The following is a 26,594-nucleotide window of genomic DNA, read 5'->3' as shown; positions in this document are numbered from 1 at the left end:
GTCCAGTGTCCATCGACTGATGAAAGGATAAACAACTGTGACAGGTTCATACAATGACATGCTGATTCATGCTACAACGCGGGTCAGCCCCGAACAACACCTCAGGCAGAGAACCTGCCTGCCAATGACAAGACGTGGGTTCCATCCCTGGGTCAGGAAGATCCCCTGGAGGAGGGAATGGCAACCCACTCGAGTATCCTTGCCTGGAAAATGCCACAGATGGAGGAGCCTGGAGGGCTGCAGTCCAGAGTCTGAGACTAAAAAGTGAGAGAAGCCAGATACAGAAGACCATACACTGTCCTAGTCCCTATCCGTCCAACGTCCAGAACAGGCGAGCCCAGAGAACAGAGAGGAAACGCGTGCCTGCCGGGGCGAACAGAAATGACTATTCACAGATACGGGATTTCTACTGGGGTGATGGAAATGTGTGGGAATGAGACAGTGGTGATGGTTACACACCTTGTCGATACACTAAAACCTACTAGATTATATACCATAAGGGGCGAATTTCATAATGTGTGAATTACATCGCCAATAAAGGTAAAACTTGTGGGCTTTCTGTGTATCCAAAGTTACAGTCTAGTCTGTCCCATGAAAACCGCATCCACCAGAGAGGGCCTCTTTGGCTGTCGGAGTGCTGTGGGGCAACATCCTTAAGAGTCATAAAAGTCCTTTTGTCTTGCTGAAAGGGTTTACTTAAAGTATTCCTAAGGTTTTAATGAAGCGTTTTATCACTGCACCTTTGGTTTGATCTTGAGGCTATTAATTACTTGGAGAACCTTTTGCCACTGGAGATGAAGTGGGAAAACATTTCATTTTCCAATCCAGAATGTTCCAAGTCTTCAGTATCTCCCAAAATGCTGCTAGAAAACCGAACAGTCTCTCCTCTAGTTGATCTATCTCATCCTGTGCCTTTATGGTTTTCAGCCAAATAAGCAAACAAATGGCTCACACTTTTAACATTGTTTGGAACTAACCTTAATTAGATCCGTGAGTTCATCTGGTACTTCTCTTCTCCAGGCTGTATGTGTGTGCTTAGTCACTCAGTCGTGTCTGACTCTCTGCGACAGGCAGGAACGCTGGAGTGGGTTGCCATTCCCTTCTCTAGGGAATCTTGCCCACCCAGGAATCGAACCTGGGTCTCCTGCACTGCAAGCAGATTCTTCACTGTCTGAGCCACAAGGAAGCCAGCTTCTCTTTTCCAGGTGATGTACGTGACAATTTTCCCAAACGTACCGTCACTGTGGGACAGGCTGAGCTGGCCTGGCCCTGTGGCTCCCTTTTTCTCCAAGGCCCTCACAAGGGGAGGAAGTTTTAGGCATTACTCCCAGCACAGGCATTACCGTCAGAACAGCAATGCCTGTGCTCCGCTCTGTTCTCCCCCGTCTGCCCTCCGAGGTCCTGCACACGGCTGTCCTACAGGCGGACAGGCCCGGTCGGCAGGGCCTCTCCTGGACACAGGCACACGGCAAGCGCAGCTGGCTTCGGCCCCGCCTGCAGCTTCTCCCGTGCCAGAAACGGACCTGAAGTCTCCGGGCCTTTCAGGGATCGCTCCTGCGTACCTGCTTTCACATTTATCTCAAATACCTTAAGTCACTGTTTACTTTGAAGCATTTTTGTGGTGGTGGTTCAGTGTCCGACTCTCGCGACCCCGTGGACTGCGGCCTGCCAGGCTCCTCTGTCCATGGGATTCTCCAGGCAAGAATACTGGAGTGGGTTGCCCTTTCCAGTATTTTTACGGGACATTCACAAAAGTTAGTAAGTGTGAGCACAGCACTGAAGTGAAGGTAATGCAGTATACTCAGACACCCACAGACTCCACTCTGAAAGAGCTGTACTAAGGAGTAACCAGTGATGCACCAGAAATATTCATTTAAGTTTCATTTACAATAAGGAAACATCAAACTCAGATGTCCAACAATGCAGGATTGGTTAACTAAACTGATTCATTTGAATCATGCAGTTATTAATGATATGATATAAAATGATATGATATTTTATATATTATTGTTATATCACATTGTTAAGTGAAAAGCAGGCTATAAATTAACATACATACATATCACACATACTAATACACATACATAAACACACACATATGACAGCAATTTTGAAAATAAATATAATGTTGAAAAATATTAAATACCTGTAGACAGAACAGTATTGGAATTTTTTCCATTCTCCTTAGTATTTTGCACATTTTCCAAATTTACTCTGTCATGGGAAAAGATGTTTTTTTTTCTGGGAGTAGGTACTTAAGTCATTTCCACTATGTCTTATTTTCACAATTTTTGCTCTTTTTTTCATCCCAAATAAACATAAATAGCTCCAACAATGGTGGCTCCCGGGCAGGGGTAAGGGAACATGACTAAGTATATGAATTTTTTTGCCAATATTTTCTAAACCAAGGGTCATCCAGTAAATCAAGCCGCTGTAACACATGAGAAAAGCCACTGGCGACGTCTTACTTAAGGCTCAGCAGTTTAAATACACCTAACAACAAAGACATTTACCAAGAGGTAAAGAAATATCTTTTTCTATTTATTGAAATAATTAAATAACCAAGAGTAAAATTTTTAAACATATATAAAAATATTAACTTTAAAAATTAAAATATAGTAAAATTATAAGTATACAAATTAAAATTACATTAACTGAGCAACGTTAAAACTATATAAATACAGGGTATTTATGAAATTCCTTAGAAATGAAACATTAATTCTTTGAATAAAGTTTGAAATTTGTAATTGTCAAACTAAAGAAGAGCTCCATCCAATTTATAATCATCAAAAGGGAATGATTCTGTGTTATTTCTTGCTTGCTCTTTCTAACACCCATTCAATCACCTACGGGGAGAAAAAATATGATTATGGTACATTCTTTTGAAAACAAAAGCAACAGACAAATACATTGTTTAAAAGAGTATGGCAGAAAATTTAAGACAAAAAATAACACATCAGACTCTTCAAAATAATTTTATCTAAAAAATACTCTTTACTAGTGGGGAGGGGGAGGGGAGAGGCAATACAGAAGTAGGACATTAAGAAGCACAAACTGTTACGTATAAAATAAGCTACAAGGATGCCCTGTACTGCACAGGGCATATAGCCAAAATTTTACAGTAACTGTAAGTGGAGTATAACCTTTAAAAACTGTGAATCACTGTATTGTACACCTGTAACCTATATAATATTATACATCAACTATATATATTTTTTTAACTATATTTTAATTTTAAAAAATTAAAAGATTATCAAACACAAAAAAATCAATATAGCATTTACCTCTAGAGGTGATGGAGTAGGATATGGTGGGGAAGAGACTTTGGGGCTTCCAGGGTTCCTGAAATGTTTTATTTCTCAGCCTAAATAGTGATCCCAAGGATTATCTCTTTTAAAATTCTTTCTTTTTTAATTGTGTTTCTTTCCATATGTATTTACATATTATATCAAGAATTTTTATTTTTTTATTTTTATTTTATTTTTTTTAATTTTTATTTATTTATTTTTTTGTCATACATTGATATGAATCAGCCATAGATTTACACGTATTCCCCATCCTGATCCCCCCTCCCACCTCCCTCTCCACCCGATTCCTCTGGGTCTTGCCAGTGCACCAGGCCCGAGCATTTGTCTCATGCATCCCACCTGGGCTGGTGATCTGTTTCACCATAAATAGTATACATGCTGTTCTTTTGAAATATCCCACCCTCACATTCTCCCACAGAGTTCAAAAGTCTGTTCTGTATTTCTGTGTCTCTTTTTCCGTTTTGCATATAGGGTTATCGTTACCTTCTTTCTAAATTCCATATATATGTGTTAGTATGCTGTAATGTTCTAAGAATTTTTAAACAGAAAAAAAATCACACATTTTATTTTCTTGCTAAAGAACATTTTTTGGTGAACTTATGTTGCAGAATACAATGATGGTGTTTCTCACTGGACAAAATGAAGCTACTGCTCTATTTTCTCACCTTTATTTGAAAATATGTTTTTAAAGGATCACTAAAAATAGAACTAAACCAAGCTTTGAAAACAGCTAATCAAAATGGATTAATTTTTCCAGCTCTTTGGATTATTCTTTTTCTTTCTGAACATTAATTTAGAAGCTCTTTTGTTAAAAGAGAAATCTCTTAAATACTACTAAAGACCCTACTTACGTAAGTCCATTATCAACTATTTTAATGAGTGGTCACAGGGACACAGTGGAAAAGACCACTCGCTAATTCTCACTGCTTATATTATAGCCTCCTAGCTACCCGGAAACAAAACAGCAACTTAACTGAATGTACTTTCACAGGAACATTTACCTGTACAACATTGTTGTTTGTTGTTTTCTTCATTTCTTCAAATAGACCCCTTGAAGTTTTAAGATCCTAAACATAACAAAACAGAGCATTTCAAATCTGTTCATTAAATTATAAAGAACAAGTCATTATTAAATAAACCTGACATGATCCTAAATCATTCTATAATGATCAATGTGGAGAGGGAGAAATCACAGTAAGAGATTATCATTTAATTACATCCTGGAAGGTCAAAGTTCTCTAGCCAAAATACACCCGTCTGTACATAAGTCCATGCTGCTCTGAGCTCATAAACCCAACAGCAGCAGCCAGACCCATGCCCATCCTCAGCCATGCACACGGCTCAGGCGTGTCTGACTCTGCAACGCCATGGACTGCAGCCCAGACTCCACTGCCCACAGGGTTTTCCTGGAGAGTTCACTGCAGTGGGCTGCCATTTCCTTCTCCGTCGTTGGTGATGTGTACCCACTAATGCTTCACTGCTCAGGAGATGGATATACAATTTATGTTTATTTTTCAGATAAAACAGCTTTCACCTCTCCCTTCTTACTGGCTATTTCACTCCACAGACAGAGGGCATGACACCGGACATAAAACTGAAGTCTCTGACTTTTAAAAAGTTAATGACCTATAACAAATTAAATCATAAAATTTAAAAAATTCACTTGTATTAAACAAAAAGCTGTCCTCTGCTGTGCTTCCCAGTTACGCTCCATCGAAGGAGCCACTTCCCTTCTTTCTCCTGCTTCTCTTATTTGCACCTTCCTGTCTCTGAACAATAGCTTATTACTGCTACTGTGTGTTTACAGTTTCAGACAGTGTACAGTCCAGATGTTACGCTGGACTCAGGTCTCTGAATCCTCCCACTTCCCTCTGCTTCCTCTCAGGAACAGCTGCACCACAATTTTTTTTAAATTAGTAAACAGTCAATGTTTGCATTTTATACTTAAGCAAATAAAGTTTACTCCCAAGCTAAGTAACATATTATGGTTATAATTTCTCTTTAACCTAATGTTTTGTTTATCCTGTGGTTGAACTGTATTTGCTTAGCTTTCCCCCCACCCCCACAACTCTGATTAAAGACTGATTAAATGGACAGCAAAGGTCTTCAAACTCTCGGATACCGGATAATCTCCCCTTTCAGCTTTTTCGTTTCTGCGTTGGTTTTCTTAACTGCATTCTTTAAAAACTGGAGCCCCTTCTCCCGCAGCCTGCTACAGTTTGGTCCAGCTACTTCCTGGACCTGGTTGCCAGTGGGACACACCTTCCCCATCTGCGTAGTTTTTTTTTTATTTCTTGATTCAGCCCCTTGTTCTACTGAATTTCATCTTCTCACAAATTCATCAAAAGGGTACACGAGTGATAAGATTTTCAGACCTTTTATGTCTGAAAGTATCTCTATTGAATCTTCATACTTGACTGACTTCTATGTGTGTTAGTCACTCAGTTGTGTCCGACTCTTTGCGACCCCATGGACTGCAGCTCACCAGGCCCCTCTGTCCATGGAACTCTCCAGGCAAGAACACCAGAGTGGGATGCCATTCCCTTCTCCAGGGGATCTTCCCAACCCAGGGACTGAAACTGGGTCTCCTGCACTGTCTGAGCCCCTGGAGAAGCCCTGTGACTGACTTCTGGGCCAGATATAAAAATACCAGGTAACTCACTTTCCTTCAGAATGTGAAGATGATGCTCTACCATCTGGCATACAGGCTACTAGAAAAGTCCAAGGCAACCTTATCCTTGAATCTTTATCTCAACCACTCCTGTCCTGGGAACCTCTCACGGAATGCTCTCTCCCCCAGGAGATGGGATCTTCCACAGTGACGGGGCTTGCAGAGCTGCCAGCCACCAGGCGGGACGAGCTGTGTGCCCTTTCCAGCTGGAGCTTTGCATCCTCCGGTCTGGAATGTCTGGTATATTTTTGAAGGTTTTCTCTCCTCTCATCTCTATTATGAGCATAATGGATCTTTCAGATAATTCCCCCATTTTCTTACCTCATGTTTAATGTTTTTGTCCTCAGTTTTGTCAGCAATACTAATTTCTGGCAAATTTCTTACTCTCATGGTTGACAATTACTGTGATTTTACTGTATCCTTAAGGCGATTTCATGTTCTATAGTTTTTGGAAACAGCATCACATTCTGGTTTTGTACATGCGATTGTCTTCTTCCTGAGATACCCAGTTTTTATGACGTTCTCTTCAGGTTTCTGCTCCTCCCGAGTCCCCTTTGCTCCTTTATGTTCTGACGTCTGCTCTGTCAGAAGCTTTCCTCAGAACTCTGCTGAGCCTTGGCTGTCTGGTCACACAGACATTTTAAAATTGCTTCTGCTGCAGCACACATCACGTGGGGTCTTAGTTTCCCATCCAGGGATCGAACCCATGCCCCCTGGAGCAGAAGCACAGAGTCTCAGCCACCGGGCTTCCAGGGACGTCCCTGTCCAGTCATATTTTAAAATGAGACAATAAAAATCTCACTGGAAGTTCTGTGTGTGCAGAGCTTATCCACTGGCACCCTTATAAGGTAGGGGAATAAGAGGTCGTTGGCCTTTTCACTGCGGCCTCCCATGCGTTTCTCCTCCAGAGACTATTTCCTGCACTGTCACAGGAGAGCAAAGCCGTGGGTAATACAGCCATCTGCAGCGAACGTGGGGAAAGATGTGCAGAGCAGGTTGAAGGCTCCCCGTTCTCTCTGCGGACCTCTCTCTAACTCCCGCTTTTCACGGCACTCTGCCCCTGCCTTCCACGACACCTGGTGCCCCCAGGCTCCGAGCAGGTCCGAGACCGTGCTGGGTCTGGACTCTCAGCCCCAGGCAGGCATCGAGGCTGCCACTGCCGCTCAGCCACCCCACGCTTCCACATGCTTCCTGCTCCCACAACGTATGGAAACACCGCTACGTTTTTCCTTTCTTCTTTTCTTGGCTTTTGTACTTTCAATACTGTCTTTCTTGAGAGATTTTACAAGGGAACTGAATGTGTTTCATCTGTGGTCCATCTGCAGTTTTAATCAAAAACCCATGTAAAACTGTGACTCAAGTCAGAAACGGAAAACTGGAGCAAATCTAACACCACCTAAGTTTTACAAAACAGCTCTCTGAAAGGACGGTTTGTCCGTCCTACAACAAGCTATTAGTGGATCCAGAATTAGAAACTGGATGTTTTGATACTCCATCAGGTAGCTTCACTATATACTAAAATTACCTGAGTACATTAAATAAAATAAGCTGAAGCCTATTATCAACTTAAGTCAATGAGCTGTTAGGGAAACACTGAGAGTATCAGTTAAGGTATAGTTCTCTATATACGAGAACTAACATCAACCATAAAATATTTTGACTCCAATTTTTCTACCTCCATTAAAAAATGTGGCAATAAGTTGTCAGTGTAAAAAATACTCAGTTAATATTATCTTGAGTCAAAGAGGAACATTAGAACTTGGCCTGGATTTTGCCAACACCATACCTTTAGGTAGAACTTGGAGATCTCAAAGAGACGCTGGCTGCAGGCAGCAAAACACTCGTGAGCCTCCGTAACCCTGTGCTTCCTCAGGGCCTCAGCAACTACTTCTTTCAGCATCTTGAACAGAACATAACATATGACTAATATTTCTTGGAGGAGGCACAAACATATTATTTCAGCTTTAGAGCCGAGTTCTGTAAATCACACAGCCATGTAGCTATGCTAAAGATAGATAAGCTCATTAAGACCAAACCACTGAGGAGAGATTTGAAACAGTGACACACTCAGGCGTCACAGAGCATCTGTCAGGCAGAGAGGACTCAAGCATCCGAAGGGAGGAGCTCATGTGCTAAGTTTTACATCTGCATCAGGATGGGAACGGTGCACACAGCAGGGATGTGTATATACAGGTGTGTCCTTATTTTTTATTATGGAAAATTTCAAACACTATAAAGAGAATATTTTGTAACAAATCCTTCTCTCTCTCTATATATATATATATATCAGGACTACATATAAGAGCTGGTTATATATATATATAAATCATATTTATATATAAATATATTAATATATAAACAAATATAATTATGATTGTAATTATATATTTTATATAAATTATGTATATATAAATTATAAATATATATATGAACTATATATAAGAGCTGGCTATATACATATATAAATATATATATATGAGGACTATATATAAGACCTGGCTATATATATATATATGAGGACTATGTATAAGAGGTGATCATATATATATGAGGACTATTTATATAAGAGTTGGCTATATATATATACATATGTATGAGAACTATATGTAAGAGCTGGTTATATATACGAGAACTTTATAAAAGAGGTGGCTATATATATATCTATGAGGACTATGTATTCAGGAGCTGGTTCTACATATATGAGGACTATATATAAGAGCTGGCTATATATATATATAAATACAAATATATGAGGACTATATATAAGAGCTGGTTCTATATATATGATGAGTATTTATATAAGAGTTGGCTACATATATATAAATATATATATATGAGAACTATGCATAAGAGCTGGTTATATATATGAGGACTATGTGTAAGAGCTGGTTATATATATGAGGACTATGTGTAAGAGCTGGTTATATATATGAGGACTATGTGCAAGAGCTGGTTATATATATGAGGACTGTGTATAAGAGCTGGTTACATCTATAAATATATACAAGGGGGATCCCTCTGGGGCTCCTTCTGCTCCTTCACATCCTCACTTGCACGTTCCCATTACCCTTCTTTCACTGAACTATTATTATTACTATTCTGGCTGCACCACGGGGCAGGAACTCAGTTCCCAACCAAGGACTGAATCTGGGCCACAGCAACGAAAGCCTGGAATCCTCCCCAAAAGGCCACCAGGGAACTCCTTGGTATGATTTTAAAGTAAATTACAGACCACTTCATTTCATTCATAAACTTTTTTGACAAACATTTGAAACGAATCAAATAAGGACGTGTCTCCCAGTGCAGAACTGAGACAGGCAGGAAGCAGATCTCTACCCGCGTGTGCTTCTGTGATCGGGATTCTTTCGCGGGCCTTGCTGTTTCTGATCCACGCACAGCTTTTTGACCTGAACGGGCCTTGGCAGTGACTCCGGGAATTTCACTGCTCAAAGCAGAGGGACATGTCACAGCTAACGGTCGCTCTGCCCGCGGTTTTCTGGATGGGACCTCATGGTGATGGCGAGCACTGCCACTTGTCTGAGAAAGAAGAGAATCTGAACTTCCAGATCTCACAAGTCTGTTGCAGGGGAAAGACCAAAACACAGATTAAGGGAATCACCAATCACGTTCACGTTCTGCCCTCAACACTACAGCTGTAACCATCGACATGTAAACCCCGGGAGAGCAAACGGTGTCTCGCTACTACTGCCTTGAATAAGCAAGCAACATGGCATCACACACTTGCTCCTTCAGTTCTTCAAATGAGAAACGAGAACAGAGAAGGCAGTGAGTGATATTCTGGCATTTCAGCTCAGAGCAAAAGCAACAAGCGATACTGCTGTCTCCCTCCCTGCCAGCTTACAATTCCTCACATAAACCAGAGACGGCCCTCCAGGCAGCACTGCTCACAGACCTAGCACTCATCTGTTAAATAATTACACTTTCCTATTACGTTAATTTTGATAAAGAAACCCTAATAATCGTGCTTGTTGTGGCCATGCAACTACCTGTACAAGATAAGTAAGTTGTTAAGACAAAAAGAAATAACACTATAAAAGTGACTTTTGTTTCGATTTTTGTTAAGATGTTTAAATTTATTTTTCTAAGAAAGGGTCTCAGACTCTTCAATTCTGCTAACCTATAGGAAAAAGTGTTACTCTTTTCTAGAACACATAGAGATCAATCACAGTCAGAAATAAAAAAATTACTAAAAAACACAGTATCCTAAATGCTAATGGGTTTGCTTTTTAGTTTTATCAGGTGAAAAAAGTATCATGAATTTGTAAAGTCCTTATAACAATAATTTAGTTATTTCATATCAGGTTAACAGTATTCTAATATATACAGATTTTTTTCTACACTGCCTGACATGCTAGCTTAGTGCAGGACTAAAGCTGCGCCCCCCGCACAGAAGTGTGGAGTCTCAACCACTGGACCACCAGGGAATCCTTAACACTTGTAACTGTTTAAAAGAAGACTTGACAGCTTCACTTTAAGATATTTGATACTTTTTGAAAGGCTTACATATGATAAGAATTTAAGGTTTGTTTTAGGTGCCAAAGACCTAAATTTGACAAAAGTTCCAAAGATATATAAATTCAATAGAAATTAGACTGCTTATTTCATGAGCTTCTAATTTTTGTTCAAGTATTTGGATATTTAGCTAGCAAATAAAGTAGCTAGAATAATCTCATTTTTATAGTATTATTATGTAGGCTTTAAAGCTGTATTTTATATGAAACAAGTTGTTTTAAAACGGTACCAGTGGTTAGGACTCCGTGCTTTCACTGCCGAGGCCCGGATTCAATCATAAACCACAGTCCTGAAGCCCCTTGTTCAAGGGCCCAGTGCAGGTAGCAGACAGTGGGAGGAGGCAGAAAAACCGCACCCCTCAATATCCTCTTCAACAGAGCGTCTCAACTGCTCAATCTATGGAGAAGATCGCCAGTGTTCCATGGTTTAAAAACTTGACAATCCCTTGTGCCAATGGACTGTATATTAGCATTATAAAGCCAGAAAGAATGTGTTTTTCCCCAAGTCATTTTTTTTTATAACTTGTAAGCATAATCATCAACTGCTCACAGCAGAAACAAACTCCTGGTATGAAAGTGTTACTCTAAAATCTACACAGAAAGCAACTTAAAAAATATGAATGATTAATATGAAAAAAAAATTACCCTAAGACTAAAACACTTTCCATCAAGATACTATTCTTATGCACTTCATATATCACCTTTTGCGGGGATAAAGGCAATTCAGGTCTTGTGATCTCCTTTTCACTCGGGAGACGTCAGTCCGGAGCTCCCCCTGCAGAGCTTCGCCGTCAGGGACACTCGTGGGCTCTGACAAAACTGCAGGAGATGGAAGGGGGCTGAGCACGGTGGGTCCTGGAGAACTCCCCCTGGTGCAGGTGGTCCGGGTTTCATAACGAATGAGACGGGACTGCAGCTCTGAAAACCCCCCGTCTCTCTCTAATGCCTTCCGGTCATCCAAGCAATACCTGAGCAAGAGAAAGATCTTTAACATCAAAGACTCTGCTGCAGCAATGGGCTATTTCCTGCCACCAGCAAAGAGCAAAACATTTACTTAAAAAGTTCTTACAAAACTTCCTAGTAATTGTTGGGAGCGTGAGTGATTAACCAATTTCCCTCACAAGTTCAGTTTTTTCCAGACTGCTACATGACATGGCAAAAGATTTAAAAAAAAAAAAAGTGAGGTACAGTCTGATTCCTCTTTGACTGTTTCTGGGCAACAGATTAAGTTAATCTTCTGGCTTATTTTCAAAATAATATAGTTGCTGTTTTGATACTTTCTAAATCTCTACCAACCTCTGATTCCTCAGCACGGCTGATACGTAATGATGTGAAATGCTGACTTCTGTTAGAAAGGGCAAGTTTGTTTTCAACACAAAGATTAGGAGGGTATAAAGGCATTCTAAACTGGCTCACCAAACACAGCTCAGAACACTTTGAAATTTCCCTTTGAAACTCACTTCCACCTTACTGACTGACTGACAAATTTTTCTTCAAAGTTTGGCTGTCTATGGATCTGGATCACTTTCTCTCTTTGTGCAATGTATCAAGGAAATGCAAACAGTGTCCCATATACAAGGACAGGACTACAAACATCAAAGACTTTTTCTGTTACCTGAAGTCTTGTAGATTCTAAGAAGTTCCTTAAATCAGAACTTTGGATCTATAAGCTTTTAGTTCAATGTTTAAGGAGTGTATCATGACCCCAATGTCTGATTGCCTGGGTTTTAAGGACTTTCTCTTTCCCTTGTGACACGTATTTTGATTTCTAAGAGTATATACTAGAGAGCCAGACTCTCCAGATTTAAATCTGCCTCTACCATCATGTGAACATGGCCAAACTACTTACTTTTATCTACACTATTGCTGCCTCCTCTGCAAAATGAGACTCACAGCAGTCACCTCAAAGCTATTGTGAAGATTCCATGAACGACAGACACAAGCAGTCAGCATCAGTGCCTGGAACCCGCCAGAAGAGCAGTCAGCACACACACGCCGCCGCTGCCATCACCATCGCAGCGGTTTTCTCCTCGACCTCAGCAAGCCTCACGGTACGCTAACAACGCGAGCAGGCCCCGTGGGGTGGCCTCAGAGTCTGACCTGAACCCATCTAGTATGTTAGCTTTCATGTAAAGGATAAGGATCACATTATTCAGGGGTCAACTCACACATGCACATTGGAATCACCTGAAGAGTGTTCATGAGCTGCTAGTGCCCAGGGTTTCTGACTCAGCTGGTCTGGGGTTAGACTTTCAGACTATCTTTTTAAAGCTACCTAGGTGATTCTAAAGTGAAGCTAGGACTGAAATAGCCCTGATGTAACCCAACAATTTAACAGGGGAGAAAACTGGCATTGTTAACTTGTGGCACAAAAGTGACTAGAACTTAGGTCTCTCAACTCTCTAACATTCTTTCTCTAGTCCGTTGTTAAATAAAACACATTTCATTAAAAATCAGCAGCAACCCTAGGAATTACTGACGAGTCCTATTTCTATCCTGGGCAACTGATAGAATCTAGAATACAACTAAGAACCATGAATGCTAAGGACAAGTTGTAGGCAAGAGGAAATGTAATCCCTGATTAGCCGACAGGAAATTTCTGAGAGAAAAAATGTACAGTTTGACTCCAAATACAATTTTTCCTACTCTAAGATTTTGATTCTAAGACGCAGATTTTTTCCTTCCAGTTTTAACATCTCTTGATCACAGCTGTTCATAGTGTCATGCCTTTAACTGCATTATGTGCACCGCCATGTTGACTTTAATCACCATTTAAAATGTCTTCAAAGTGATTTTACTCTGATTTGGCAGTGAGGCAAGAAGTGACTCTGTCAATGAAAGGAACAGAAGAGAGCAGCAGGAGCAGGGTGCACACTGGATGAAGTAAGTACTCACTCTTGGATGGACGAGTACACGTCCATATTTTCTTGCAAAACAGCCAAATGCTTTCTGTATCCCGAGAAATACCTCAGAAGATGAAGCTACCGCTGTACTAACGTATCAATACAAAATAGACAAGACACTGCCAAGCACACACCAAGCAATGCCAGTGAACGCTGGAAAAATTCCCAACATCCTGAACAGACGACAGAAAGCTGAAGGCAACAAGAGGCCAGTGTGGCCACCTGACAGACTGTTGGACAGCGGAATTTAATTCACTGTGCTGTTCAGGAGACGCTGCACCTTACAATCAACGGGATCTCACATTCCAGGATAAGAGAGATATGCGAAAAACGAGCCAACAGTAGACAGATGTCATTTTGCCTTTGGAAAACACTGATTTGCTCTTGAACAGTTTATATATTTCTTTCAAATACTCTTTAAGCCTGAATACAGGAAGAGCTCAAGGACTCCCAAGGGTCACAGCAATGTAAGAAGAGAGAGCACTCTCTGCAGTTTCTTATTTACTTTAAATTTCACTTGAGCTTTGTTTAGAGTTGAAACATAATCTGTGTTTAACTGAACAGGCCCACACAGTTTACACCCAGATCTTGAAAAAAGTGTGTCTATGGATTCACTGTGCTCACCTGCACATTCATGAGTTTGACTTCAATGGCCCAGGCTTAAAGAAATGGAGTCACAACTAGCTATGTTCATTTGCTTAAGGGGGTTTCATTGTTTAAACTCCTCAAATTCGAATTTCAACAGTTTTTTCCCCCACAAACAGAAGTTCAGAGTTGTTCCATGTACACGTGTTGCTCCCAGTTACTGTTCAGTAGCACTGCGTCATGTACGCACGTCAGTTTATTTATTGATCTCTCCTCCTATTGATGGAAATAAGGCTATTTCCAGTTTGGGTTATGATGAATACAACTGCTCTGTGGGTTCTTTTACAAGTGTTTCTGTAGTGTTACATTTTCATTTCTCTTAGGAAAATGACTATTGGAAATGCTGAGCCATGGGGTCTATGTTCACTTTCATAAGAATCTGCAAGATCCTTTTCTGAACTAAATATACCATTTTATACTTCCACCAATAATGTGGAAGAGTTCTGATTGTTCTATACACTTGTCAATACTTATCAGTCTTTAATTTTAGTTATTCTGGTGGCTACATGGAATTTTATTTATGGATGCAATATAATTTATTGTACCAAGCTCCTACAGTTACACATTACTTCCAATGTTTATTTGAAATAACACGGTGAAAAGTATGCATGCAAAATTCCTTTCGGTGTGTACACTAATTTTATCATTGAGCAAAGGTAATCAATCTGATATTATAAAAAATTGCATGGCTTTTGGTAAATTACTGATCACTCTCCCTAATAATATTAATTTAACTTACATGCAGAGTACATCATGAGAAACACTGGGCTGGGGGAAGCACAAGCTGGAATCAAGATTGCCGGGAGAAATACCAGTAACCTCAGATATACAGATGACAGCACCCTTATGACAAAAAGTGAAGAAGAACTAAAGAGCTTCTTGATGAAAGTGAAAGAGGAGAGTGAAAAAGTTGGCTTAAAGCTCAACATTCAGAAAACTAAGATCATGGCTTCTGGTCCCATCACTTCATGGCAAATAAATGGGGAAACAGTGGAAACAGTGGCAGACTTAATTTTTCTGGGCTCCAAAATCACTGCAGATGGTAACTACAGCCGTGACATTGAAAGACACTTACTCCTTGGAAGGAAAGTTGTGACCAACCTAGACAGCATATTAAAAAGCAGAGACATTACTTTGCCAACAAAGGTCCATCTAGTCAAGGCTATGGTTTTTCCAGTGGTCACGTATGGATGTGAGAGTTGGACTATAAAGAAAGCTGAGCACCAAAGAATTGATGTTTTTGAACTGTGGTGTTGGAGAAGACTCTCGAGAGTCCCTTGGACTACAAGGAGATCCCACCAGTCCATCCTAAAGGAGATCAGTCCTGGGTGTTCATTGGAAGGACTGATGTTGAAGCTGAAATTCCAATAACTTTGGCCACCTCATGTGGAGAGCTGACTCACTGGAAAAGACCCTGATGCTAGGAGGGACTGGGGGCAGGAGGAGAAGGGGATGACCGAGGATGAGATGGTTTGATGGCATCACCGACTTGATGGACATGGGTTTGAGTGGACTCCGGGAGTTGGTGATGGACAGGGAGGCCTGGTGTGCTGCGATTCATGGGGTCACAAAGAGTCGGACACGACTGAGCAACTGAACTGAACTGATCAGTCTCCCAGACAGGTAGCAACAATTTAGACTCCAAGCTGGCTGGCTCATATCGCTTTACCACCAATATGATTTTATGGGCAGAAAGGATTCTCACTGTTGTTTCAATTTACATTCTTAATGTGAATGTAAAAGGCTGACTGGTAAGAAAACACCTTTCACTGTGTGTGGTCATAGGCATCTCCTGTCGCATGCACGAATGGTCTTAGATGCTGCCAGCTTGCGCACTCTCCTTTTTCACACGGTGCTGACAGTATTTCAGTCCTTTCACATCTCTTCTTTGAAAGACTTCACCTCAGTTTATCAAAGGACAACGAGATTTGACAATGGCAGAAGCCAAGCATATGAATTCATGCTTTAAAAATAAAGGTTTCCTCTACTACCTCAGTGATAAGGAACAATCTCCCTCCCACATCAACAATGATCTTCATGATTTGGTATCAATACAGTACACTATACATCTTAGTCTTATTCAGAAACAAAAATGTTATTTCCTCTTCCTAGAATCTGTACCACTGCACTTCATTCCTCGCATCAGTTCAGTCGTTCAGTCGTGTTGACTCTTTGCGACCCCATGGACTGCAGCACACCAGGCTTCCCTGTCCATCACGAACTCCTGGAGTATACTCAAACTCTTGTCCATCGAGTCAGTGATGCCATCCAACCATGTCATCCTCTGTCATTCCCTTCTCCTCCCGCCTTCATTATTTCCCAGCATCAGGGTCTTTTCAAATGAGTCAGTTCTTCACATCAGGTAGCCAAAGCAATGGAGTTTTAGCTTCAGCATCAGTCCTTCGAATGAATATTCAGGACTGATTTCCTTTAGGATGGATTGGTTGGATCTCCTTGCAGTCCAAGGGACTCTCAAGAATCTTCTCCAACACCACAGTTCAAAAGCATCAATTCTTCAGCGCTCACCTTTCCTTATAGTCCAACTCTCACATCCATACATGACTACTGGAAAAACCACAGTTTTGAACAGATGGACCTTTTTTGGCAACGCAATGTCTCTGCTTTTTTAATATGCTGTCTATGTTGGTTATAGTTTTTCTTCCAAAGAGCAAGTGTCTTTTAATTTCATGGCTGCAGTCACCATCTGCAGTGATTTTGGAGCCCAGAAAAATAAAGACAGCCACCGTTTCCACTGTTTCCCCATCTATTTCCCATGAAGTGATGGGACCGGATGCCATGATCTTCGCTTTCTGAATGTGGAGTTTTAAGCCAACTTTTTCACTCTCCTCTTTCACTTTCATCAAGAGGTTCTTTAGTTCCTCTTCACTTTCGGCCATAAGGGTGGTGTCATCTGCATATCTGAGCTTATTATTTCTCCTGCAAGCTTGATTCCAGCTTGTGCTTCATTCAGCACGGCATTTCTCATGATGTACTCTGCATGGAAGTTAAATAAGCAGGGTGACTATATACAGTCTTGACACACTCCTTTTCCTATTTGGAACCAGTCTGTTGTCCATGTCCAGTTCTAACTGTTGCTTCCTGACCCGCATACAGATTTCTCAGGAGGCAGGTCAGGTGGTCTGAAACTCCCATCTCTCCAAGAATTTTCCACAGTTTGTTGTGATCCACAAAAAGGCTTTGGCAGTCAATAAAGCAGAAGTAGATGTTTTACTGGAACTCTCTTGCTTTTTTGATGATCCAACGGATGTTGGCAATTTGATCTCTGGTTCCTCTGCCTTTTCTAAAACCAGCTTGAACATCTGGAAGTTCATGGTTCATGTATTGTTGAAGTGTGGCTTAGAGAATTTTGAGCATTACTTTGCTAGCCTGTAAGATGAGTTCAATCGTGCGGTAGTTTGAGCATTCCTTGGCATTGACTTTCTTTGGGATTGGAATGAAAACTGACCTTTTCCAGTCCTGTGGCCACTGCTGAGGTTTCCAAATTTGCTGGCATATTGAGTGCAGCACTTTCACAACATTATCTTTCAGGATTTGAAATAGCTCAATTGGAATTCCATCACCTCTACTAGCTTTGTTCATTGTGAGGGTTCCTAAGGCCCACTTGACTTCACATTCCAGGATGTCTGGCTCTAGATGAGTGATCACACCATCGTGATTATCTGGGTTGTGAAGATCTTTTTTGTACAGTTCTTCTCTGTATTCTTGCCACCTCTTCTTAATATCTTCTGCTTCTGTTACGTCCATACCATTTCCATCCTTTATGGCGCCCATCTTTGCAATGAAATGTTCCCTTGGTATCTTTAATTTTCTTGAAAAGCTCTCTAGTCTTTCCCATTCTATTTTTTCCTCTATTTCTTTGAGGAAGACTTTCTTATCTCTCCTTGCCATTTTTTGAAACTCTGCATTCAAATGGGTATATTTTTCCTTTTCTCCTTTGCCTTTGGCTTCTGTTCTTTTCTCAGCTATTTGTAAGGCCTCCTCTACAATGTCACGAATCTCTGTCCATAGTTGTTCAGGGACTCTGTCTATCAGATCAAACCCTTGAATCTATTTGTCACTTCCACTGTATAATCTTAAGGGATTTGATTTAGGTCACACCTGAATGGTCTAGTGGTTTTCCCTACTTTCTTCAGTTTAAGTCTGAATGTGGCAATAAGGAGTTCATGATCTGAGTCACAGTCAGCTCCTGGTCTTGTTTTTGCTGACTGTATAGAGCTTCTCCATCTTGGCTGCAAAGAATATAACCAATATGATTTCGGTGTCGATCATCTAGTGATGTCCATATGTAGAGCTGTCTCTTGTGTTGCTGGAAGAGGGTGTTTGCTTTGACCAGTGCGTTCTCTCAGCAAATCTCTATTAGCCTTTGCTCTCCTTCATTCTGTACTTCAAGACCAAATCTGCCTGTTACTCCAGGTGTTTCTTGACTTCCTACTTTTGCATTCCAGTCCCCTATAATGAAAAGGACGTCTTTTTGGGGTGTTAGATCCAGACGGTCTTGTAGGTCTTCATAGAACCATTCAACTTCAGCTTCTTCAGCATTACAGGTCAGGGCATAGACTTGGATTACTGTGATACTGAATGGTTTGCCTTGGAAATGAACAAAGATCATTCTTTCATTTTTGAGACTGCACCCAAGTATTGCATTTCAGACTCTTTTGTTGACTATGAGGGTCACTCCATTTCTTCTAAGGGATTCTTGCCCACAGAGGTAGATATAATGGTCATCTGAATTAAATTCACCCATTCCAGTCCATTTTAGTTCACTGATTCCTAAAATGTCAATGTTTAGTCTTGCCATCTCCTGTTTGACCACTTCCAATTTGTTTTGATTCATGGACCTAACATTCCAGGTTCCTATACAATATTGCTCTTTACAGCATCAGACTTTACGTCCATCACCAGGCACATCCAAAATTGGATGTTGTTTCTGCTTTGGCTTAGCCTCTTCATGCTCTGGAGCTATTTCTCCACTGATCTCCAGTAGCACCTCCAATAGGCCACCTAGCAACCTGGGGAGTTCATCTTTCAGTGTCATTATCTTTTTGCTTTTTCATACTGTTCATGGGCTTCTCAAGGCAAGAATACTGAAGTGGTTTGCCATTCCCTTCTCCAGTGGACCACATTTTGTCAGAACTCTCCACCATGACCCGTCTGTCTTGGGTGGCCCGACATGGAATGGCTCATAGTTTCATTGAGTTAGACAAGCTGTGGTCCATGTGATCAGATTGGTTAGTTTTCTGTGACTGTGGTTTTCATTCCTCCCATAGATACTGCCTTTTTGGTCAGATAACTTCCTCTTCATTCCTTCAAACTTAGTTCAGATGTACTCACTGAAATTCTCAGTTTGTGGTGTTTACTTGTTCCATACACAGGGCAGTGTTATATACTGGTATTTTTAACACTAAAAATACATCCTGCTAAAGTCACGTCTTTCTTTCTCCCCTCTAGAGCACATGTTTCTTAAGGGCAGAAATAGTTGTCTTATAGTCTTTTGTATCTTTAGCCCCTGACTGAATAGCTATCAGTAAAGTAGGTTTAAAGTTGTGTGACATAAAGGTTAAGTTTACAAGACAACCAAAGTAGTGTATCTCTTTTGCTCACTGATAAATGTGCTTCTAAGAGATCAAGGTAAAATCAAGTCCTTTTCTATTTTCATTTATGGAAAATCAACACAAAATAACGCTTTGCTTTAGGAATGTGAAATAGTTTGCAAAATGAATCACTAGGGTCTTGCAAATTTAACCTAAAATATATTATTTCCATCATTTCCTTTCTTGTCCCGGTGAAAATGGTAGATGCACTCATGACCTCAGAACCTGCTAATGCTTCTAATTCTAAGTAAGCGAACCCTTTGAAATTTTATTCAAACAGGTCAATTAAAATTCTGTAAACATGTACACACAATTAACACATTGCAAGTGAGAATACATTTCATCTAACAGTTTCTGAGCAATTATAATGCCCAGAGAATATCAATGTGCCTGGTAGTGTAAATATACACCTAAATACAATATACAAGGTAGGAACCAAAATAATTCTGACTAAAATATCCAATAACTAATAATAGGACATTTAAATGTAAAACTGATTAATCAACAAGTATCTTTTTTTACCAATAGAAGACAAATTATTTGTGTATGTGACACTTGTTTTTGAGGTTTTTTGACATATTTTCTCTTCGGTTCTCTATCTCAACTTCTGTCAGTTTGTTACAGTCATTCTTCAGTGTCACAGAAGATAAGCCACATTAAGAACACACAGAAGAATAAAACGAAAATTAAAAACTCACTCAATTCCATGATAATGACATACTGAAGCTTTTTCAAAAGGTAAACCGCGAAGTTTCCGAGGACTAAGTTCTGGTGTCAGGACAAAAGTTTTCTCCCTGAAATAAAAAGCTTTGCATTTTCATTTATTCGGTGAGAAAGTTCAAGAAACTGTCTAAGGAAGGAAGTCTGACTTCCTTCTCTATAACTAGATATTATATGGGACTAAAAACTGAATTACATCAGGAAGCCAAAGAAGAAAATGAAGTAAGGTTAAGCCTAGGGGTTAGTAACTTACATTTTCTCTGTCCCAAGCTTCTAAATATGATAATATTACTTATTTTACAAAACTATTCTGAGAAATGGTTAAATCAAGTATAGAACATGATCTGTAGGGGAAATTCAAGAAGCAGCATTATTCCTGAAGCATATGTTTTTCCTGGTGTAGTAAAATGCTTATGCATTTATTAACAATTAAATTCTTTTCTTGCAGTGGAATAATTAAAGTCAAACTCGAATCCTCAGTAACAAAAGAGGTATTTAGTTCCTACTATACCACATGGGGAATCCAGATTTTTCTATGCTTGGGAACATAGTCATTTTGACACCTATTTTAATAATCAGTGACCTTTTAAATATCAGAAGATATAAAGACTAACTGCTGATTTCAGCTCTTCTTCTAAAGCAGGTTCCAATCAGCAGGTGTGCTGGAACTAGTCCTGTGGTGAACTTACATAAAACACTGATGCTCGGCCCCTCCAGTCAGGACCTGCAGGGGTACCTCAAAACCTCCGGGAGGAGGCTGCTGCAAATCAGCTTAAGCGTTCTGAGTTATTCTAATAAATGCCCTCCTTCTCTGCCTGGGTTGGGAGGCGCTGTTCTGATGAACTGCATCATGATTCCTGGAGGTCAGAACAGGTTAGAGGTGGGGACGGGAGAATTATACAAGTTTTTTACGCTGGTAATAGGCAGAAGGAGACACCAGGGGCTTGACTTCAGAAGACTTGCAAAAGGCAAACAGGAAAACAAGTAGGTAGTGGAGTATCAAGAATAAATTCAGTATCACACTTCCCCCTCCTTGGCTTTAGCAATAAAAACCGCCCACATGACACTGAATGTTATCTACAGAGCACTAAGATAAGCATTTGAAATTATTACATTAAAATGTAAGACATATGCGAGTTAATGAGTCCTGAAAACCAGGATTTACATTCCAATGCATTCATTTAAAGAGTTTCACATAAAGTAACGCTAATAAAGGGCAATGATCCCAGTATTTCATGACCAACTAGCTGAGTGAATAATCGTGTGATATGAAACTATCCAGGTGCCTGGCATTCCACGTCTTTCCTTTGCCCTGCCGTCTTCCATTTATTTTAATCTCTCCCAGCAACTCTGTCTATTTTGTTTCATTTTACTCACACCTTGTTCTTTCTAAAGGAAATATTTTAGTAAGCATGTATTCTGTCAATGTTTAACACTTCCTTTATATATGCAGGTGTCATTCCTGTACTTTGCTTGATATCGCGTTTCAGGTGGTTCCCTGGTAGACAGTTAATAAAAACCCACAGGTCCTCGAGTCATTACCAGGAAAGCTCATCCTTCAACTTTAACAGAAGATATATTTGATAATGACACAGTTCTTTACTAACATCAAGGAATTATATCAAACTTGCCTAGATAAGTCACTGGTAAGCTACAGGAAGAATTAGTAGTATCCCCCCTGACACTGCAGCTACAAAGACATTCTGGTCAAAAAGAACACAACCTACATGATTCAGTTTTGGCAAACCCATCTGACTCTGCCAGTTCACGCTTAATAATCTGGAAGGACAGGAATCCAATAACTAAATAGATGAAAACGTATATATAATTCTTTCCTTTCTTGATTCCCACAGAAAGGATTATCAATCTCTCAAAGCCATAAGAAAAGGAAAAATACTCTAAAATTATACTGTTTTTATGTCATTAAAATCATTAAGTCATTAAAACTCAGAACTATTAAGACCATCATATCTCCTAAGTTGCTCCCCATCTCCCTCTCTTTAGTGACCACGCACATGATAAATTCTTTCCAAAGTCAACCCTTAAATTCAGTACTTGCCAAAACAAGCTTTGAAAAAGTAATCAAAATGTTCTATAATTTTCAAGGTCCTTTGGAAGATTCTCAGAAAAATGGATTAACAAAAAGAAATTGGGGCAGTGAACAAAGTATTCAAATCTCACAAGTATTTGATATCACGATTTTGCCTGTAATTAAGTTAACTTCAGTAACACCCAGAATTTATTAACTAGCAACTTACTGGAAGCTGTCTTGGAAGTCAAATTAGTTGTAAATTATTCAAGCTGACAGTGAGTTTTACTTGGTATAGTTTCAAAAGCATTTTTACTACCCTTTCCCATTCTTCTCAGGTGAAAGGCTATCCTTTTGCTACTGTTAAGGCATAACTGACAATGTCACGATTAGGTAGTAGTAAAATCAAAACTAGAAAGTGACAGAAAAGAGAATTTTAAAAAATATTTGCAAGTCAGATTATAATTTTTCTGAAAAAGTATTGCCATCTGTCTACAAAGTAGAAGCTCACTTCTATAAGGTGGTTTTTATTATTCCTGTTTCCTTTATACTCAATACTATAACACAGTAGAATATTAGGCTAAGGTAAACTGTGAGAATTAAGACAGCTGATAAACACCAGGCTCAAACTTGTAGATTTTGCCAAAGTGGCAGAGAACATCTAACTGGATGTTAGATCTAAACACACAACTGGAGAGGAGGCAATGTGCTTTTAAAATGATTCCTTAAAAAATTAATTGGAGGTTGTAAGTTTATAACTTACCCTTTTTGAATCTGTAAAGGCTGAAGATCTCCAATTGGTAACCCGTCTGAGGTAAAGAATTTAAGCAATTCTTTAGCATCCAATAATGTGACTGAATCCCGTGGACCCTCTTTGTGGCCCAGCAATTGTTCAGATGAACGAGGTAATGAACCAGTTCTGAGAAAAAAAAAAAAATTATGTAGATTTACTAAAAGCAGATTAGAATTCTCCATGGTCAGGAAAAGCTGCTATGAGCAGAAACCAGAAAAATATACACACACACAAAACACATTTAAGAAAGAAAAAAAGTAAAAGCTTTGCAAATCATTTAGAATCAAAGCATATTTTCAAAAATCTGTATGTAGGCCACAGGAAAACTTGCAGTTATCATGTCAAAACAATGTTACTACTTAACTAAACATAATTATATTCTTTATATTTGACATGATTGATGAATGTAATCATTATCACGCTATCACACTATCATTATTAGTGTGAAGTCATCAATTCTATAAAATTTAAATCTAAACTCTCTTGTATGTTCCAAAGCCCCACAATATTGTAAATTCTGAAGGCAGAGACCAAATGTTCCAATGTTCTATAAACTTGAAAGATTACGTACAGCACAACCATGAAATGAGATAGTAATCAGATATTTCTCCAAAGTCTCTGCTAGCCATGATTATGACATTATGAATAAATACTAAATTATTATTATACCTGAAATATACACAGGATTTCATACTTTTCAAAGTACATACAATATATTCTTAACCCTCACAAATCCCCTTGAAAAAGACAAGACAGGTCTTATCTCAAAATGAAATTAACACCTGAAAATAAGAACTTTGTAAAGTTCATACCATACCAAGCCTAAAAAACGATCACTATTCTTACCACCCAATAGTGCCCACAGACCCACGGTGCCAAGACTTTTAAAATGACAGAATCAGAATGAGCCTGACTCTGAATTAGGTACTAATTCTACTCTATCACTCTATGAACCCAAAAAGCCCACAGTTTTTAAAAACTGGAAAGAAGAAAATAGTTTCAGAGAATGCTACAGGTTTTCTCAAGCACTGAGTTACAAATCATACTATTACTGTCATCAAAGCAAAATTAAAATCTTTCAATACCTGCACAGAACATTAATTTCCTGACTTTATATTAATTCAACTATTTCCTGATTAATCATTCAAGCATTTTTACTGATAATTGTACAATTAAAATGTTGACATTATGGCCTTAAGACGTATTTCTATACATGACAACAGGGTCTCTTTCTTCTTCTCATTCCCTTTATTTTTAAATTGAAAATATATATCTAATAAAAACAGTCAAACAAGAAAACACTCAAAATGCTATACTCCAGGAGGGCAAGAACTACATGATGAGCTGAATTTAATTTCTATATAGCTATTCTCTAACAGTGACTCACAAAATCTTAATCAGTATTACTCTCAATCATTTGATAGGCCAGTTGCAATGGGGAAATGCATACTTTGCATTTACATAGAACCCAGAACATAAAAATATCAGAAAAATTTAAAAGCCCAGTTTGTGATAAAGTTTACCAACCAGATATATCCTGGGTGAAAAACGAAACAAGAAACACTGACAACACTTTTTTGTGTTTCCAAGCTTACAAAGTAATTTTTCATACATTATCTCATTAAATTTTCACAACTTTGAAATAGACCTGGGCTCGTTATCTCCATCTTACAGATGAGTCAACAAAGTCACATAACAGGTGACTGAGTTTGTCTGAAACCAAATTCTTGGTACTTCCCTGGTGGTCCAGTCATTGAGAATCTGCCTTCCAATACAGGGCAGACAAGTTCGATCCCTGGTCAGGGAACTAAGATCCCACATGCCACGGAGCAGCAAGCCTCGCCTGCGTGACAAACCTTGAGAAGCCCGTGCACCAAACGGAGAGCCGGCGCCCGGCCCCTGAGACCCAACACCATCAACAAGGGCTGCCCTCGGCTCAGCTGGGAAGACTGCCCGCAGTGCGGGGGGCCCGGGTGTGAGCCCTGGGCTGGGATCCCCTGGAGAAGCGAAAGGCTACCCACTCCAGGATTCTCGCCTGGAAAATCCAGGGACTGTACAGTCCATGGGGCCAGAAAGAGTCAGACACAACTGGGCAACTTTCACTCACAGCCAAATAAATAAATAACACCGAATTCTTATAATTTCTGAATGTCACTCTGTAACGGTCTTTTATTCTTCAGCTGAATCTAACATAAAACAAATTATGAAACTATGTCACTTTGGTTCCCAGCCAAGAATTCTGAAGTGTCCACAAATACGTACTGAGCATTTACTCTGCAATTATCACTGTGAGGTACTAAAAAAGGTTCATTGTTCATAATTTATAGACCCCTAATCACTGTTCATGACTGTGTACAGGTATGACTCAAAGTAGGAGAAAGGAAGGAATGAGAGCAGAATGAGGCAGAAAAGGCACAATAAAATAAGTTTCATGAACGAAGTAATAACAGTCTTTTAACTGCAGCATTTACAGAAGTCTTAAGAGAAAGGTGATATTTGAGCTACACTTAAACTACAAACAAATTTCTTCTGGTTCAAGATGATGCATCAAACATACACATTAACCTCTCCACTCAAAAAAACAAAAATCACAATGCTGAAGTACGGGGCACTAAGTTTATAACAGGGCTCAAAAAAAGTAGAAGGAACAGGAGTGGACCAAAGGGTTCCATGAATTTCAGTAATAAACTAGAATACTCCTCCACAAGAATTAGAAAGAAACCTATAGAGAAGGTAGACTATGTCTTCTTCTTCCATGAAACCACAGGCAGACTCTAAACTGGAGCTCAGAGTGGCAACTGGCAGCCAACAGGTGATATACTTTCAGAACTCTACTAGAACACCCTCCCACACCACAGCTTAGACTCATGCTTTACCTCCAAGAGAAAAGCTGCTCTCTGAAGACACAGAACTGGACGCCTGTCCTGCCGGCAGCAGTGAAGCCCCCAGAATAGAGCCCTTTACTTAAGCGATGGGCAAAGCACCCACGCTACCTCCCCCAGGTGCCCTCTACCTCCCTTCTCCCGGGAAAATCTCAGGTGGCGGCAGGCAGGGCACAGAGCCACACATACAGAGAGAAATGTATGCAACGACCAACATAAAACAGTCTAGGAATAAATTCTCAGCTGTGATCAAGGGCCACCAGATATTAAAGAACTACACAGAAGAGAGAAACAGAGGACCAAATGAAACAGATCTAAAGGATAAGGGGATCATTTAAAGAACAGGTAAGACAAGTTAAAAGAAAATTCCAATTAATAAGTTAATATCCTTAGAGCATCTTCTCAATTCTTATTATTAATAAGAATAGGTTGCTATGAAAAAAGGGTAGATAACAAAAAAGAATTATTAGAAATTTTTTAAATGGCTGCCAAAAATTTA

The 26,594-nt window shown here is 39.7% G+C and overlaps 1 protein-coding gene across 2 annotated transcripts in view; it reads right to left on the bottom strand.

Annotated features, from left to right (window-relative positions):
* Nucleotides 1-2,515: 2,515 nt before the first annotated feature.
* LOC122679193 (MDM2 binding protein) overlaps nt 2,516-26,594 on the bottom strand; it is a 72,921-nt gene continuing 48,842 nt past the window's right edge. The window contains exons 16-22 of one of the 2 annotated variants that reach the window (XM_043879521.1): nt 23,184-23,339; nt 20,370-20,465; nt 11,213-11,479; nt 9,316-9,556; nt 7,766-7,879; nt 4,310-4,375; nt 2,516-2,846 (exon numbers count right to left, since the gene is read on the bottom strand). In XM_043879521.1, the coding sequence (XP_043735456.1) occupies nt 2,808-2,846; nt 4,310-4,375; nt 7,766-7,879; nt 9,316-9,556; nt 11,213-11,479; nt 20,370-20,465; nt 23,184-23,339 (979 nt within the window). In that variant the 3' untranslated portion in view covers nt 2,516-2,807. Of the gene's footprint in view, nt 2,847-4,309; nt 4,376-7,765; nt 7,880-9,315; nt 9,557-11,212; nt 11,480-20,369; nt 20,466-23,183; nt 23,340-26,594 lie in introns of those variants that run through there. The other variant, XR_006336344.1, reaches the window with a different exon arrangement.

The sequence above is a fragment of the Cervus elaphus genome, chromosome 21 (assembly GCF_910594005.1).
Source record: "Cervus elaphus chromosome 21, mCerEla1.1, whole genome shotgun sequence".
In the NCBI taxonomy this organism is placed as follows: domain Eukaryota; kingdom Metazoa; phylum Chordata; class Mammalia; order Artiodactyla; family Cervidae; genus Cervus; species Cervus elaphus.
Note: the sequence above shows the minus strand (reverse complement) of the source record. Positions and strands in the feature narration are given on the sequence as shown.